Source organism: Podarcis filfolensis (assembly GCF_964270895.1).
Source record: "Podarcis filfolensis genome assembly, chromosome: 15".
NCBI classification, from domain to species: Eukaryota; Metazoa; Chordata; class Lepidosauria; order Squamata; family Lacertidae; genus Podarcis; species Podarcis filfolensis.
Genome location: NC_139618.1, coordinates 26,193,378 through 26,211,950, shown reverse-complemented (window position 1 = coordinate 26,211,950; position 18,573 = coordinate 26,193,378). Strand labels below are relative to the sequence as shown.

The following is an 18,573-nucleotide window of genomic DNA, read 5'->3' as shown; positions in this document are numbered from 1 at the left end:
AGCCTTCCATGCATGAGCTTCATGTGCTTTCCCCTCCCATCTCCCTGAATTGCAGACTGGAAGGGTTCGTATCTGTTTTCAACTAACCACAGTTTCTTGTTTCCAAACCTGGATAACTTGTGGCTAGCATGCTACCTATGGTTTACTGAAGCAAACCAATTTCCAGCTGTGTTTAATACAATACAAAGCAACTACTCTATTCCGAACTTAAAAATGGAAAGTGTAACGCTGGTGGTCAACAAAAGAGGATTAAAGAATGTCTCAAGGGAAATCTAAAAAAATGCACAATAAACACTGACAACTGAGAAACACTGGCCTGCGAGCGCTCCAGTTGGAGAACAGTTTTTACCAAATGTGTCATGGGCTTTGAAGACACTCGAACTCTGGACACAAGGAAGAAACATGCTAAGAGGAAGGCATGCTTGGCAAATCCACACCATGATCAACTCCTGCCCAGAAACCAATGTCCCCACTGTGGAATCTGTGTGGGTCCAGAATTGGCCTCCACAGTCCCTTACGGACTCATGGTTAAAACCGTGTTTATGGAAGAGAATCTTACTCGGCTGTGAGTGATTGCCAAAGAAGACTTTAATGATCTGCAGCAGAGCCTCTGCTTAGGTGCTCAGATTGCTGAGCAAACGGAACAGGGTAGCTCTTCACATTTGATAAATTCAATTCCAATTATATTGGGCAAACTTTTTCCACTGGTATTTTCCAACAGACTTTGAAAGCTTATCTTCATTCTGCTGCCTGTCATCTTCCATTTATTTATTGATTATTTAAGCAACGATGGTGCAATTATTTGAACTGTTTATATTATGTTTAGCTTTATGCTAGGCTGGTTGTTGTTACCCCAGCCTGCTTTTTCCTGTGAATTTGGGGTGTATAAAAAGTTTTAGTTTTTTGTTTTGCATTGTTTTAACGATTATTTACTTTTGATATTTTTATGCCACTTTCTGAAGGGTTTTCTCTTGAAAAGCAGCTTATTGACTTATCAAATGTATAACGACCCTGCCTTGCACCAACAAACCTTGGTAAACACTAGAAACTATGATTATTTGACAATGGATGTGAAAACTTCTGATTGCCTTCTCATGCCCATGCTAGAGGAGAAGAGGGGAAAGCAAGGAACATTCCATTGCCTCTCAGTTTCAGACGTCTCCAAGCTATACCCTGTGGTGAATAACTTTCTTCACATGTAGATGGTCCCAGACTCAATCTGAGGTGTCCCGAATTTAAAGGATTTCAGATAGTGGAGCCAGAAACGGTTGTGAGCCATTGGAGCAGAGCTTACTCTGAGTTTCATATCCTCCAGCTTACTGCCCAAGCAGGTGGCATAACCTTCCCCCCCCCACCCAAAAAATATACATCCCTCCCCAGAATTTCTTTTAACTGAGAAAAGGAAGAAAACAGGAGGGGAAGGAGGAGGAAATGACAGAAAAGAAGAGGGAAATGGAAATAGATAGGAATCACAATAAAGAAAGAAAGATGGCAAAGAAGGAAAGGAAATGAGAAAGCAATCATAAAAGAAATGGGGGAGGTCTTTGCAAATAATTTCAGAGTTAAAATGTAATACAGTTATACCATGGTTGTCAAATGGAATCCATTCCATTAGACTTCCAAAAACGTTTGACAACCAAGGTATGACTTCCAATTGGCTGCAGGAGCTTCCTGAACTCAACGTCGGATGTTCGGCTTCCAAAGAATGTTCGCAAACTGGAACGGCATTCAGGAGCCAAAATGTGTGAGTTGCAAGGTATTTGGGATCCAAGGTACAGTGGAATCTCATTTGTCAAATTTTTTGAAAGTCAAACGTTTCAGCTTTTGAACGCTGACAACCCAGAAGTGAATGTTTCCATTTTCGAACGCCCCTCAGAAGTTGAATGGTGTCTGAGGCGTGTTTCTCCATTTTTTCAATGGATTTTGCTGACTGGCAATTGCACCTTGATTGTTGAACGTTTTGGAAGTCAAACGTCTTCTGGAACAGATTGCATTTGACAACCAAGGTTCCACTGTATACTATTTGTATCAAGCTGAAGAGGGTAACCCCAGGTCTCAAGAGTGTGGGGTGTGTAGAATTCGGCCCTCTAGATTTCTGTCTGGCCCTTGGAATTCCCCCTAGGCCATACCCTTGCTTTCCAAGCCACCCGTCTTATTGATCATGCTTGGCACCTTCTTTGGTAGAAATGTTTCCTGGTACTGCGGTGATGACCCTTGCTTGTCTGAATGGACAGCTTCAAGTGAGTCTGTGCTTCTAGAAACCTCTGAATTTTGTGTGGCTGGACTACAGCCTGCTGTGCAAAGGTAAAAGTCCTTTCCATTACTCCACCCACTTTTCCGTCTCTCTGCCCACTTCTTGCCCCTCCCACCACTGGCACATTCCCCCCTCCCCAGCTTTGGTCCTTGGGCTGAACAAGTTAATAAAGATAGTGAGACTGAAAGGAAACTATTTGTCTTCATTTTCTATTTTATTTAAGTTAGCAAGCAAACTCCCTATTAAACTTCATATTGCCTAACTTCACCAAAAAAACGCACCTACAATTAAATTTCTGTCGCACATAATCTTCCTGGCTGCATACTGGAGCCAATTAAATCCCACTTTGGAGAGCCATTGATCTTCAGTCTGTACAGTGCTGGGCTAGTGGGAGCAATGAACTGACTCCGGGTAAAGCAGAGACGTCTGTTCCTCTGCAAGATGGGGATAACAATGACTTACTGCCATTATGCAAATCCTTGAAATAATGCGTGTGAAGAGAGCATTCTCAAAAGTAGTACATTATTTTTATCATCTGCAGCACCCACACATCTGGCAGGAGACTGTTCATGATCGTAAACAGAATTACAGTTGGGTGACTCCATTTCCAAGATTTCACTGTTAGGGGTCATCCATGCTTATGCTTGCCCTGTGCCTAGAGAACAGGGATCCAAGCAGTTTTTCATTTGTCCCACTGCTTTCCCCAGGAAAACTCACTCTTTACTGCTGAATCGGAACAAACACCAATCCACAGAAACCCCAGTTGATGTTTGCTCCTTTCAGCTGTAGAGATCAGGTTTTCCTGGGAGAAAGCAGTGGGCAAGTGGAAGTCTGTGTGAACCTTTCGTTTCCAACTCTTTCTATTAGCTTGTACCAATTCTAGCCTTACTCTCAGCAGACCCACTGAAATTTATAGGTCTGTTTAATTTAGGTTCATTAATTTCAGCGAGTCTACCCTTAGTAGAAGTTGGTTGAATATGATCCATCTTCTTCAGCACTTTGAGCTGCCTGACAGATGTGAACATTTAAGAGGAGTTAGATACCACTTATATCTTTCCCATGAAATTGACTCATTTTTTTTTTGCCACATCTCAAACCAACTTTCCTGAAAGTGCCTAATAGGACAATGGCACAAACTCAAGCGTGTCCTATGAGGCAACACCCACAGAAGCAGAGAAATTATTGCCCACTTGAATTCCTCATGCTGGTACTGACCCTCTCCCAAACTCTGAGGTCAATCCAGTTCCACCTCGGATTTGTTTGGATGTTTTCTTGGTGCCTTCCCTTCATCCCTCCTGGCTCCTTGGGCTGGTTTTTGAGGACTCCATGCCTTGCAACAAATCCACAATGTTTTGCTTTTCATTCCTGATGGCAAGTTGGAGTGGCGTGCACCCTGCATTGTCCTCCAGCTCCAGCAGTGCCCCAGCATCCAGCAAAGTCTTTACAATGGCCACGTTGTCTTTGAGCACCGCAAGGTGAGTGGGCGTCCAACCCACCTTGTTCCTGATGTTGACATCTGCCTTGTGCTCAAGGAGGTTGAGGATGCTGAGAAAAGCCCCCCGCTGTACTGACAGGTGGAGTGGAGTCCAGCCCAAATTCTCAGCTGCATTGGGGTCCGCTCCACTTCTTAGCAACTCAGAAATTGCAGCCGCCTCACTGTAACGTGCTGCCAAGTGGAGGGGAGTCCAGTCCAGGCTTCCTCTGGCATTCACTTTACCATGGTTGTCCACCAGGAGGTGGATGATGTCCACGTAGCCTTCGATGGAAGCCAGGTGCAAAGGCGTCCATCCTTTGTCTGTCCTCAGGTCCACAATGGCTCCATATTTTATCAGCTTCTCACAGATAAGGTATTTCCCTTTTGCTACAGCCATATGCAGAGCGCTGTAGTGATTCTGGTCCAGGCTGTTGACTTCAACGCCGTTCTTCAGAAGGTATTGGACCACCCTAAATTTGCCTTTCTCCACAGCGAGGTGAAGAGGGGTCCGGAGGTTTTTCTGCTTCCTTTCCAAGTCTGCACCTTGGCTGGCCAGCATTTTAACGAGCTTGATGTGCCCATAACAAGCTGCCAGGTGCAAGGCAGTCCGTCCCTCATTCTCCTGAGCATTGGGATCAGCCTGGCGTGAGAGGAGAACCCGCACCACATTCTCAAAGTTGTTCTGAGAGGCCAAGTGAAGGGGCGTCCACCCATCAAGTTCTCGGGTATCAACGTTGGCCTTGTGATCGAGTAGGAGACGTGCAATCCTGTCGTCTCCGTTCTGAGCCACAAAATGGAGAGGTGACCAGTTGTCCTCATCAGCCATGTTGACATCTGCACCATGTTGGATAAGGAGCAAGATGGTCTCCAGAGACCTCTTTTGGACGGCCAGGATGAGGGGTGTGTAGCCACAGGCTATCCTCTTGTTGACATCAGCTCCCTGCCTCAAGAGGAATTTCACCTTCTCCAGGTTTCCTGAAGCAACCATGAGGTGAAGGGTGTCTTCGTGGCTCTTGCTCACTTCTTCTGATGTTATCAGAGCTTCCAAGCTTTCAACCTCATTCTGAGGGAAACAGTGGGATTGATCCTTCTCATCCTCAGCTGAAACAAAATTAAAAGGGGCTGAGAACATAACCAATGAGATCTGCTGAGATCAGGCGCTTTGGTTCTGCTGAAATGTGGCCCAATGCCATCTATGAAGTACTACTGTCAACTGCTGTGGCCAAGCTATTTATTAATTTTATTAATTTATACCCCACTTTTCTTCCAGGGAGCTCAAAATTTCATAGATGGTTCTTCCTCTCCCCATTTTTTCCTCACAACAACCCATTGAGATAGGCCGAAAAGATGGTGACTGGCGCAAGTTCACCCAAGCTTGAGTTTCATGGCAGAGTGGGGATTTGAATCCTGGTCTCCCAGGTTCAACACTCTAATTAATTAATGTACCACGCTGGCTCTGATATACGGCATGATCCATCTCTGTCATATATGGTGCTAATTTTGCATTCTAGGATCTGTAAATATTTGCTTGTGCCATTCTCGACATTCTCAAGCAGACAGAGCTCTCCTACTGGATTGGTCAGCAATAAGAAGTCCTTGCCTTGGTCATTTTCATTAGAAACACAGCTACTCCCACATATCCAGTCAGTTTGTGAAGTCGTCCAAATTGTGCGTTGTGACCCACATCTCCAGTACAACTGATGGTAATGTTTACCTTCATATCTTACACCAAGCTTATTTCCTGTTCCCATCAGAATTCTACTGCAGGTTGCAACAAGGAGCAATGCATTCTGCCTGCTCACTTTGAGCTTACCCCCTGTCACCACTTCTATCCCCTTTCCATATGGGTCACCAGTCTGAACTTTCACCCCTGAATAGGTTTGTGAACTGTGGTTTTCTGCCTGACCCCAAATTGATGCTGGAATTACACACAAACACCCATTGATTAGGACTTGATTTGCTCAAGTCCCAACTGGTTCTTATATCATTGTCTCATTGCGTTTCAGTAGGTTTTCAGCTACTTACATTCTAGTTACTAACAGGTCATTGAGATAATTTCTTTAACTGATCCAATTGATTCCTGTTTGTAAGCCTAACTTCCAACCTCCATTCAGACCGAGAACTCTCAAAATGACTTGGAAGTTGCTGCTAGCCACCACACCTCTCAAGACCCAGAACAGGGCAGTGGGGAATGATGGGCAAAGGCTGTCTCCAGATTCATTGCAATGCACTAAGGTCAGATTCCCTTATCCGGCTTGGAACAGAACATGTTGAGCAGTAGGACTTTGCAGAACTCCAAAATGTGTTTTAGATCCTACAAAAGCAGATACTCACCACTGTTGTGTGCTTTCTGTAAGGGACCGGATCCATTTGTACCCTTTCTCTGTGTATTGAAGACATGTGAAAAAGCATGGAGACAGTTAGCAATGTAATAACACGAGCCATGTGCTTTTCTGTCATGATATCTCTTTTTAAAGGCCTCTTTACTGGATTGTGCTGTGTTTTATATTCATTTTCACTTTCTGTGCTACACACTTGTTACACAAATGCATTCATTTCTTTGTTCACCTTTTATGGCCTTTTTGAAAATAAAGAAAAATCTATCTATCTATCATCTATCTATCTATCATCTATCTATCTATCTATCTATCTATCTATCATCTATCTATCTATCTATCATCTATCTATCATCTATCAACTATCAACTATCAACTATCAACTATCAACTATCAACTATCAGCTATCAGCTATCTATCTATATCTATCTATTTAGGAATCGTGTCTACTGGAGAACTACAAATATGCAGAGCCCATCAGAACAGCAAGTCCCACAACTGACCTTGAGATGTTTTGCATCATTTCAGATCCTACTTCTGTAACCTTCTTAAGATGCAACACACGGAGAATTCCCTTCCTATTTAGGGCAAATGCTCTGCCTAAAATGACCAAGGTAGCAGGACAGCTTTCCCCTTACCTGTTCTCTTCTAGAGAAAGGAGGCTTCACCGACATCTTCCTGGAGAAGCGCTCATTTTCCAGGTCCACCACAGGGCATTGGGTTAGGGACAATAGCATGTCTGTCTCCACCACAACATCTAAGGAAGTGGAAAAGATTGGGAATGAGCTCATTTGAAGGACTTGCAGTTCCATTTCCCATGCAGCTGAAGAATGATGAAATGCTAATTAGTTGTGGAGACCAGATCCTACGTGTTCTGGGGAGGCTGTGGTCCATGTTCCAGAGATATGATAGATGGGGCCTTCTCTGTGGCAGCAGCACTTATAGGATGTTGCTAATGGCAGAAAACCTGCTTTTCATGCAGAAAGTCTCAGGTTCAAGCTCTGGCATCAAGATGTAAAGGATCTCAGGTAGGATGTAATGGGAAAGACCATTGCCTGAGACCCTGAGGAGGAGCTGCCTCTCAGACTGGGCATCATCTGACTAGATCAGGGATGAGGAGCATGTAGCCCTTTGTATATTGTTGGACTCCAACTCTTAGCAGCCCCAGAAGCCAGCAAAGCCGATGGCTGGGGATGATGAAAGTTGAAGTCCAGCTACATCTGGAGGTCCACAGGTTCCCCAGCCCTGATCTAAGAAGTAGCATTCTCTACTGCAAGAGGCATTCCATCCTGAGACCATAGAACACCTCTTCTCAGTTCAAGGATTGAAATCCCTGTGGTCCTCTAGATCATTTTGGACTCCAATTCCCAGCAGCCCCAACAGCCAGCATGACAAATGGCAAGGAATGATGGGAGTTGCTGTAGCCCAGTATCATCTGATCAATCCCCACAGGTTGCCTATCCTTGGCCCGTATGGATCAAAGGTCTGCAATCTCTGGATGAGGTCAAAAGCCCAGCTGGGATCCCATATGTGGAATAGCTCTCAGGAGGAATCCTTTCAGCTACCAGACCTGTGAAGCTTGGCCTCCTCTGGGGCTCTTGGTCCCAACATCTCTTCATCAAGTCAACCATCTGCTGGCATTCCGCTGGCCAGTCATCACGGATGGGCTCCATGGAGGGGCGCTGGCCTGTTGCCACAGTGACGATGACAGCCATTGTCTTGACCCCTGTTGAAAACGAAAAAGGACCACCTTCTGTCACATATTTTTCCTCCGTGGGAAAACTGTGGGTGTATGTTAGGAGAAATGAGCACTAAATTGCTGACAGGTTTTTGTGAGGACTTAAAAAAATAATAATCACCAGCTGATGTGACATTGTGACACATTGGATTTAATACTGGCAAAAATGAGAAACTGAGAGAAACCCAAACGGGCAGATATGTCCATCTCTTGTGGTGAGTGGCAAAAAAGGCCTCCTCTCCGGTGGTAGTCCACTTCAGAGACATCCTCTCTGGAAAGATCAAGTTGAATCCCTCAGCTTGAGCCAGTCAAGATTCCCCTGCCCTCCCACTAAGACATCTGAAACTGGCTTTACAGAGTGGTGCTTAAGCTGGGTTGATTCAAAAGGATTTTATCCCACTGTTTATAAGTGTTAACTTCATTTTACATCTGCTTCTTTGCTGCGGTTTTCTTCCTGCTGTTTTTATGGTTTTCATTTTAATTTCCCTTTGTGCAAATTCTCTTTATTTGGCTGTTACTCACTTTGGGAGTTTGCTTTTCCCAAGCTGAAAAGGAGGCTTTAAATCTGGGGTTGGGGGTGGGTGGGATGGAACAGATAGTTCGTTGTTTTTAATTTTTGTTAATGTATGGAAAGACTGCCTTTTTAGGCATAGCTCACACGGGGCGGCTTCCCTGTCATAAAAACACAATAGATTTCAAAAGAAGCAGCTAGACGGTTTATATGGAAGCAGCGCAAATGTTATTTAAAAAACATAGACTGCTTAAAATAAACAAACCAAGAGCAATATAAATTTCAGCAGATTAAAAAAAAAAGCCAGGCATTTACTAGATGTTTTGGAAAGTTGTTTGTTCTCTATGCATTTCAACAGCTCTTAAGATATAATCAAATTTTGGGTTCCTGAGATCAAGGAACGGGTTTTCACCTACGCTTGGATAAAATTAGATGCCATTTTGAATCAAGATGGCAGGCTGAAGCTTTCTAAACTGCACTGATTTGGGGGGGGGGGGTTCTTAGAATTCTTGAGCAACCCTAGGCACTTTCCCACTTGTTCTAAATAAATAAGAATAAAGGCATTTCCTTCATTAACAACACATTCGCAATTCACTCTGATGGAGTGATGCTCATAGGGTTATGAAGAAGTGTTCTCTGGATATGTAACTGTTCTTACATGGGTGAGAAACCTGTGGCCATCGTGATGCTGTTGGGACTCCAGCTCTCATCATGCTTGACCATTGTCCATCATGGCTGGACAAGACATGTGGAAGGGGTCACAGGTTTGCCATCACTGTACCAAAAGGAGTTCTTGGAAGCCTGTACTGAAACTTCTGTTCCAATCCCTCACCTGCATTCTGCAAAGGAGAACCCTGGGAGAATAGGTGATTTCCATCTCCTCACCCCATCAGAATTACCTGAATATGGCTTCTTCTGGGTGAGAATTTCCCAGATGACAATCCCAAAGCTTGAAGAAGAAAGAAAGAAATTAAGATGAAACAAATACAAACAAAAACACAAAGCATTATTAGGAGGAAATAGTTACACATGGAGCTTAAACAAAACAGGGATTTGAAAACTATGAAATATGGTCACGTGGAGCAACAGGGTGGGCCCAAAGGTATTTTGCGGCCTGAAAGAAAAGACAAAATGGCTCCTTCCCCCTTTCCATGTATGGAAACCAACAAAACTGCAGTTGGATGTTGTTACTTCAACACAGGTAATGAGGAGAACTATCCCATCATACCTGAATGTAGTAGGCAGAGGTGGCATATCCCATTTTGCTGCCTGAAATGAAACAGAAATGTGCCATGCCACTGTACTGCCATGCCACCAAGCCACCATCTCCCTTACCTGGGTTGTGTGGTGGCACCCATTAAGTGGCGGTGGGCTCCAATGAGATCTCACCGAAATCTGAGGAGATCTTACAAGATCTCATCAGAAGCCAACACTGCTGCCAGCATTGGTTCTCCGCTGGTGGCAGAGTGCCCACAGGTGCATTGCCTTTTGCACTTCTGCCACCCGAGGCAGCAGCCTCATCCCACCTCATGAGCAGGCCGGCCCTGGCATTAAGCTAGCTTGGGAGGGGGGCACTTGGACACACACTTAACTTTTCCTGCTCCAAGTGCCTCAGCATCTGTTACCTTAAGCATCCGCCTCATTCTACCTAATGATTGGGTTGGGCGCAGACTGCAAGCTGAGAAGTGGCAAGCAAGACTCAAGAGTGGTCAGAAGGTAAGTCAACTCCACCAGAGAATGGATAGCCAGCAACTCAAAGGGACAGCAGGTTGGTCCTCACCTGTAGACATCAAATTTAGTTCCTGGTGGACTGGCGCTCTGCAGAAGTACCTCAGGAGGGATATAGCTCAAACTACCCCTCTGGGCTGACCTCTCAATGTATTCCATTAGGCTTGATTCCTCCATCCACTTGCAGAGTCCAAAATCTGAAATCTGAAGTCAAGGTGAAATAAAAGTACATTTTTCACTTCCATGCCTACCACTGGTGTAACTTCATTTGTCTCCTTATTTCTGGGCATGGACTCCTTTTTGTATTTGTGTGAGAGTTTGTTGGTGTGGGTAGATGGATGTTATATAAAATTTACTTTAATTATAACTGGAGCCAAAAACCACAAATTCACAGATGTTTTAATTTTTCAACATCCTCTGGCCAGAACAAGAGGCAGATAAATAAGCAGCGCTGCAGTGAATAAGAGGAGGAGCAGGTCCTGGGGGCTCTTGTCATTGGACTGCGTTCCAGGATCTGGGCCCTCAGTAGGTGCCCAATCACGCCAACCGTTGGCATCAGCCCTGATCTTTCCCATCCTTGAAACTTGTAACTGGATATGTTAGAGACAGAACCTGCGACTTTCTACAAGCAAAGCTGCACCATACATGCAGTACTGAGCTATCACACACACACACACACACACACACACATCCTGCTCCCCAGGGACACAGGTGGCACTGTGGTCTAAACCACTGAGCCTTTTGGGCTTGCCGATCAGAAGGTCAGCAGTTCGAATCCCTGTGACAGGGTGAGCTCCCATTGCTCTGTCCCAGCTTCTGCCAACCTAGCAGTTCAAAAGCACGCCAGTGCAACTAGATAAATAGGTACCGCTGTGGCGGGAAGGTAAATGGCATTTCTGTGCACTTTGGCACTTGTCATTGTGTACCGTTGCGCCAGAAGCAGTTTAGTCATGCTGGCCATGCTGTGGACAAATGCCAGCTCTCTCGGCCTGAAGCAAGATGAGCGCCACACCCCATAGTCACCTTTGACTGGACTTAACTGTCCAGGGGTCCTTTACCTTTTACCTTTACCTGAATCCTGCTCCCCAGTTTGACCTCACCTTCACATGCATGTTGGCATCCAGTAGGATGTTTCCTGGCTTTAGGTCCAGGTGAAGCAAAGGAGGCTTCAGACTGTGCAAGAAGTTCACAGCCAAGCTTGTCTCATGGATGATCCGGAACTTGAGTTGCCAAGACATTTGGTGGGTGGGGAGAATCTTCTCCAGGGACCCATTGGCCATATATTCCATCACAATCCCCAAAGGGCTGTAACAGATACCATAGATGGACACAATGTGCTGGAACTTGATTTTCTCTATCTTGGCTGCCTCTTCAACGAGATGCTTTGTGCTGGTTCTACAGGGGGGTAATGTGGAGCGTTACTGCTAAGTTTTGGTCTCAAAACAGTGAAAGACACAAGGTGGTCTCAAAACAGTGAAAGACACAAGGTGAGCCTGCTGGGTCGGATCCATGTTGTCAAGCTCTGTTGTTTCAGTTTTACAACAACAGCACAACACATTAGTGTACTTTAACTTCAGTGGTAGATGCAGGTCAGTGCAAAAGATTGGCTGAGATGGTACCAAGCGATGAAGCTTAGACAGGATGGTGATAGTGAAAGTGCCACGGTGAGCATTTCAATGAATGATTTGTGTAGTCTGGATTAGAAACTGAGGAAGAATCCAGTTTAAATAGATGCACACATTAAATTTTGTGGCTTTGCCTTCATTGGATCACCTCTGGCATCAAGTGCCTACTTAAGTCCAAGCCACTCAGGAGTGGAACATTTTTCTTCCTCTCTCATAATATTAGGACTTGGAGAAGAAGAAGAAGAAGAGTTTGGATTTGATATCCCGCTTTATCACTACCCTAAGGAGTCTCAAAGCGGCTAACAATCTCCTTTCCCTTCCTCCCCCACAACAAACACTCTGTGAGGTGAGTGGGGCTGAGAGACTTCAGAGAAGTGTGACTAGCCCAAGGTCACCCAGCAGCTGCATGTGGAGGAGCGGAGACACGAACCCGGTTCACCAGATTACGAGTCTACCGCTCTTAACACTACACCACACTACACCACATTGGAGACATCCAATGAAACTGAACGTTGGAAGGCTCAGAACAGACAAAAGAAAGGACTTGGTCACACAGTTAGAAATCGCTCCCACAAGAGGTGGTGATAGGAAGAATAGGGTGTTGGATGAGATGGGCCATTAGTCATTGGCGTGATTCAGCAGGCTCTTCTTGTGTCAGGATTTTTTTAAAAAAAATAATAATAATCCTAATTATATACAAAACTATTCACACAAAAGTCATATTATATCTATCTATCTATATCTATATCATCTATATCTATATCTATATCTATATCTATATCTATATCTATATCTATCTATCTATCTATCTATCTATCTATCTATAGTCGGGTCCCATGCTATACTACAGTTCTGCAGCATTATTTTATAATTTTATACAGTTATATGCATTGTTGCATGTATATGCTTATGCACTGGTAACCTGGAAACCTGGAGTAAAATAGTATATGTAAAAAATGAATATATGAGAATTGTTCATATTTTTAGAAGGACCAATAAAAAAAAAATAACAGGCATCTCATCTAGCTCAATGAGTGAGATGGAAATGATTGAAATTCTATAGATAAGATAAACCAGAAAAGTAAAGGTTTTGGCTGACAATTTTAGTCCAAGCGCTCTCATGACAATCTTGCGATGCTAAGGGTAGTAGACCAGTGAGGTTTAAATTTAGGCAAAGCCGACTTCCAGGTTAGCGCCTCCGGCAATGGCAGAATTCCTCTGATCGGGAGGAATCCGCTCCGTGGAAATCAGGGTCTGGCCGCTGCGGCGAAGGCGGAGACCCACCAAAAACCACAGGCGGGAGAAGCCTGTGGACGTGGGATTCAGCTGGCACCTTTAGCGCCTCCCCTACTCGCAGGGAAACCCGGTTTCGGGGATCCAGAGCGACGTGGGGTGAGTGGCGCAGTGCTTCAAATTGACTGCTTCTTTCACGGAGTGAAGCCGCATTGCTGTTGCCGGAGAGCGCTGACTTTTTCCTGTGGACAATTGGACTTTAAACAACTACCCGTGAGTAGAACGGAAAATTGGATCTTTAAACATCGTAATTTGGCATCGAAACGGGAAGGTTTCAAACAGGAAGTCCGCCTTCCTCTTTTGTAAATAGATTGAAGCAAAGACGCTGCAAGCTAAAGTCTCGGAAAGTCTTTTGTAAAGGAGTAAATTTCCATCGGTTAAAATTATTAAACCCCCCTTGGAAGCAGGGGAAGAGGGGGGAAATTTTGGACCTAGTAAGCCTGCAGGAGAGAGTGATGAAAATTAAATTACCACCGCTCTGAACCTGGAAACGGGCTGCCAGTAAGATTGACGTCTTGGGAGAGTTCATTGACTGTGAACAGAACGTATGTTGACAGCTGGCTAAATAAGAGAAATATATTGTTTCCATTGTCCTCTTCTGCGTTTAAAAAGGAGGAAAAGTAACTGAAAATTGAAACCAATTTTATTGCTTAAACTGTGCTTGAAAGGATTGATACAAGTGGAGACTGTTTCCCTCTAGAGGGAGCTTTTGAAACTGTTACAAGTGTGGAGCTGGGGAATCTCCAGCTGCAAGATAAGAAATTGTGAGAATCAGGGATTGACCTTGGACCATTTAAGAATGTCGACAGAAGAAGCTTTAGTGACTGTACTATGTAAGATAAGCTATTCGCTGGAACAGCTCCACAAGAAGACGGATGTTATGACTACTAAAATTGATAACTTGGGACAAAAAGTGATTAATTTGGGACAAAAAGTGAACATCAATACAGAAATTATTCAGGATTTGACACAGGAATCTACTTCGACAGGACAAATTGGGGAGAAGACGAAGGAGAAAGTTGTTGTTGTTGAACCTAAAATAATACAAGTGGGAGCACCAGCCTTACAGAGACAAATTGAGGACTATAAGTTGAGGCCTTTTATGATTGAATATAGAAAAAGTCAACCTTTGAGGATTGGAGCCCTGCTTGGACTGGAGAAGGAAAGTTGGATAGATCCCTTCATGCAGGGATTTATTGACTGTTGGGACCTGGATTTGGGTCAGGAGGTGATTGGAGTTGTGGGGGCCTTGGGATTTGGAGGAATTTTGAAACATGTCCTGAAATATTATATGGACCTTAGTTTTAACTATGGAGAGCTGGCTGATCTGTCGAGAAGGAATAAAAGCATTGTTAGGCCGGAGTCTCCCCGAGATCTGCTCTTCAGCATCAAAGAATATGAAGAAGATCTGCAGAAGGGACTTGGAAAAGAGTTAAGAGCCTCGGACAGAAGATCTCCAGGTTGATGAACTATATGGATTTGACGGAAATGACTGGCAGAATCCGAGACCAGGGAGAAGAGATGGTGGGAAAAGATTGGAAAAGTTTAAAGTTTATATATAGAAATACTGTAAAATTAATGAGTGTTAGAAAAATGTTGGAATGAAATTTTATGGCTTTAGTAGAAATGTGATAAGGAGTTAAGCATAAAAGTACTTTAGCATTAATGGAAAATAAGGTTAAAAATATGTTAAGATATTTATATGATAAAAAATAGAGAAAGATGGAAAGGAATTGCTGAAACAATTAACAGAAGTGGAATACAAAAAGGGAGGTGAGAGGAGGTCGATGAAACAAGGGAATGAAAGATAGAGTATTGAAATGGTATGATGTATGTTTTTAAATTGTTGTTTTGTTTTGTTTAGTTTAATGTGTTAAGGTTGTGTTTTGTATTGTTTATATATTGTATTGTATTGTATTGTTTCTTTTTTTCTCTCTTTTGTTTTTTATTTTTGTCTTTTTTCCTCTTCTTTTTTTCTTGTAAGGTTCTAAAAGTAATAAATATTATTTTTAAAAAATAAATAAATTTAGGCGAAGCCAATAATTAAATGTCCTGCACCATATCTGTAATTCAACAGAGGGGAGGTTAGCATCTAAGTGCAATGAAGCTTTTGGAACACAGGATGGAACAGGGGAAAAAATGCCTTAGGAACTTAGATTGAACAGCTTCTGTAGATCCAAGGTGAGTGCCTGTCCAAATCTGAGACCCATATAATAACTGTGCTAGGGGTTTAGCTTTAAACACTTCAAGGGCTGAGGGTATGTGATTGGTATGGAAAAAGCACGTCAGAATTTTGGCACTTTGGGACGCTTTTTGCTTTGCATGTATCTGATGGGCTCCCCATGACCCTGTTGACTGGAAAATAAAGCCGAGGTATTTAAAGACCAATAAAAAAATAACTGGCATAATGGAAATGATTGAAATTCTGTGCAGATAAACCCAACATTGAAATTCTGGGAAAACTCCATTCCCAGTTTGGAATTACACATGCAATCAATGTCCAGCCCTTCTTGAGCATAGCATCAAGATGACTTAGAAGTGTGTGAACAGTGCATCACAACTTAGTCATCATCACAGAGAGAACACCTGGACTGTACTAAGAACCTGACCAATATGCATTGTGTTCACCACGTCAATAGCAGTGGTACTCCTACAAGCAAGTTCACTACCTGCTTGCCCGTGGGCTTGCAAGCCCCTCTGTGACATCAGAGAGCCTTGAGGCAGTCTGAGGCAGTACTGCACCTCTGGCTGTGCGTGGTTCAGCTGCATTTCATTTCCTTCTGACCTCAGTGCTTATAGTTCCTCCAATCATACAGTGGTACCTTGGGTTAAGTACTTAATTCGTTCTGGAGGTCCGTAATTAACCTGAAACTGTTCTTAACCTGAAGCACCACTTTAGCTAATGGGGCCTCCTGCTGCCGCCGCGCTGCTGGAGCACAATTTCTGTTCTCATCCTGAAGCAAAGTTCTTAACCTGAAGCACTATTTCTGGGTTAGCGGAGTCTGTAACCTGAAGCATATGTAACCTGAAGCATATGTAACCCGAGGTACCACTGTATATACATGGCTGCAACTCAGGGCTCAACCACACTTCCGCTTGTTCTGTGATTTCAAAGCATGGACTCTGTTTCCCTGCTGCTTTCCCTGGGAAAACCCACTGTTTGCTTCTGAATCAGAAAAATCCACAGAAAACCAGGCTGATGTTTGTTCCAATTCATCAGCAAACAGTGGGTTTTCCCAAGGAAAGCAGCAGGGAAAAAGAAAAACCTCTTGGACCACCTAGAAGTCACAGACCAAATGGAAGTATGATGAGCCCTCAGAACAGGCACCCCCAGACTCGGCCCTCCAGATGTTTTGGGACTACAGTTCCCATCATTCCTGACCACTGGTCCTGTTAGCGAGGGATGATGGGAGTTGTAGTCCCAAAACATCTGGAGGGACGAGTTTGTGGATGCCTGCCTCAGAATAACACTCCAAGTACTTGCTGGAGTGGACCATTATTCACAAAACCTGTGTCATTAAATTTTTTAGCCTTTAAGGTTTGTTTTCCTATAGGGCAGAGTTTTTCAAACTTTGGGTCTCCAGCTGTTTTTGGACTACAACTCCTATCATCCCTAGCCAGAAGAACTAGTGGTCAGGGATGATGGGAATTGTAGTCCAAAAGCCATTGGAGAACCAAGTTTGGGAAACCCTGCTATAGAGTATACCATGGATCAAGAGTGGAGAAAGAAGAGGGCAGAAAATCTCTGGCTAAAGTACGACTGAGTAATGGTTTCAGAAGTGCAAAGGGTCACAAAGAGTGAGGGGTGTTCAAATGCCTTTTAAAAGTTGATGCGCTTCATGACTGGTTTCCCCACCACCACCACCAAAATGAAGAATCTTAATTACAAGGGTTACAGGGAAACTTTGGGGTAAATTTAGCAGGGAATGACAGAGCCCATCTACATAATGGATATTTTAAAGACAGATGGTTGGTTTGGAAGTTCCATACCAGAACAGGCAACCATTGCAGTATCTAGTCTTGTTTTGCCTGGGCGCAATGCAACAGTTTTTTATATTGCTTCTCAGCTGGCTTCACATTCTGCTCGATAACTTGCCTGACCAGTTGGTGCAGCTCAACACACGTTGAAGGCTGCCAAGAGAATTAGCTTCAGGCACTTGACAAGGTGGGCCTGAAGCAAACCAGGCCAGTCTCAACTCGCCTCCCACTGAATGCTGTTTTCGTTGCTTTGGCCAAGTGCGATGAACAGTCTAGTGCCAAGTTGTGAGCTAAGCACATCCAAAGAGCCTTTCAAACAGAAATCTGCCAAGGCAACCCTCTCCAAAGAAAGCACCTAGCACAGCCAAGCAGATTACCTGTCAGGTCTGGAGTCCTGGGGAAGGCGAGAGGAGCACTTCACTGCAAAGGTGGTTCTCCATCGCTTGTGCCTCACTCGGAAGACCTCACCAAAAACCCCACTGGCCACCTTGAGCCAATCGTCCTCAAAATCTTCCTTTGTGAACATGGTTAAGCTGCCCGAATGCCGGTCCATTTCCAGAAGAACAAGCGAGGAGGAGCCTTCCTCTAGAGAGCTGCCTCCGCCTCTTGTTCCTCTGCATCTGATGAGACAAGGAAAGCCCAGGGAGGACTGACTTCCTGGTTCTGGCTTGCCAAGGGCGGGCAGAGAAAGCTGTGTGTGTTGATTGCATTTGTTTGGCATGACTCTTAATGAAGTCACAAGATCCACAGCTTGCAGCAGACAGCAGCGCCCTGCGAAACAGACCAGCTCTAATACAAGTAAGACAGCAAGGAGGAGAGAGAGATATACAGTACACACAAAGAGGCCTCTCCAGTGTGATAATCCTGTCTGTGTGGGGAGATTTTTCTGCCTTCAAGTGAGCTATTTTGGCCCATCTGAAGACCCACAAGTGCTCAAGGCCATTGAAAGAAGCTCTTACCCATCCTTCTCTCACCCTGTCTGTTCTACTCCTCACAGTCAAAAATTAAATTGTATGTTTCTTGGGGCAGAGATCTGTTCCCATTTATTTATTCCTGTACTGTGCTTTGATGGAGATGTATTTCCCAACAAAGAGCACTTCATAGCGAGGCATTCCTGATCAAACCATGGTTTAGATTTGTTGGAGTATAATGGCCGACGCGTTGCCTTTTGGGGGGTCAAATAGGGTTGAAGAAGTGAAATCAAATCCTGAAACAAGTTTATTCTAGTTTCAGGGCACGAGGAGTTTAAGAGGTTGTCTCTCCTAATGAGGAATATATCTGAGTGTAACCTGATGGAGATGGATGAATATAAATATAAAATGTCAAGTGTGGGGCAGGGGGCTGCTCTTTCTGCATTTATCCTATTTCAGTCGGTCTCTGACTCTTTCGTTCTGTTGACACTGTAAGTTTTTAAATAAACAAATGAATACACTGTATGTGTTGTTAGGCGTGCTTCAATAGCGATGTTACTGATTTTGATGCCTTGTGTTTGCCTGCTTTGTAGAAGAGCTGGGTGGTAACGTGTTCCATATATGCAAAAGGGTATGATCATCCGGTGCACATTTTCTCAGGAGGAAACCTTGCCTGAGGGAGCATTGGTAGGGATGTTAGGCAGAAACTCCACAAACACTATGTC

The 18,573-nt window shown here is 44.1% G+C and overlaps 1 protein-coding gene across 1 annotated transcript; it reads right to left on the bottom strand.

Annotated features, from left to right (window-relative positions):
* Positions 1-2,449: 2,449 nt before the first annotated feature.
* Positions 2,450-17,673, bottom strand: ANKK1 (ankyrin repeat and kinase domain containing 1). The gene is made up of 8 exons (XM_083587231.1): positions 17,315-17,673; positions 11,142-11,436; positions 10,094-10,245; positions 9,213-9,262; positions 7,635-7,790; positions 6,703-6,821; positions 6,063-6,111; positions 2,450-4,829 (listed from the first exon to the last, which is right to left on the bottom strand). The coding sequence occupies exons 1-8, from the start codon at positions 17,656-17,658 to the stop codon at positions 3,541-3,543; spliced, it is 2,454 nt and encodes an 817-aa protein (XP_083443357.1). The 5' UTR covers positions 17,659-17,673; the 3' UTR covers positions 2,450-3,540.
* Positions 17,674-18,573: the final 900 nt, after the last annotated feature.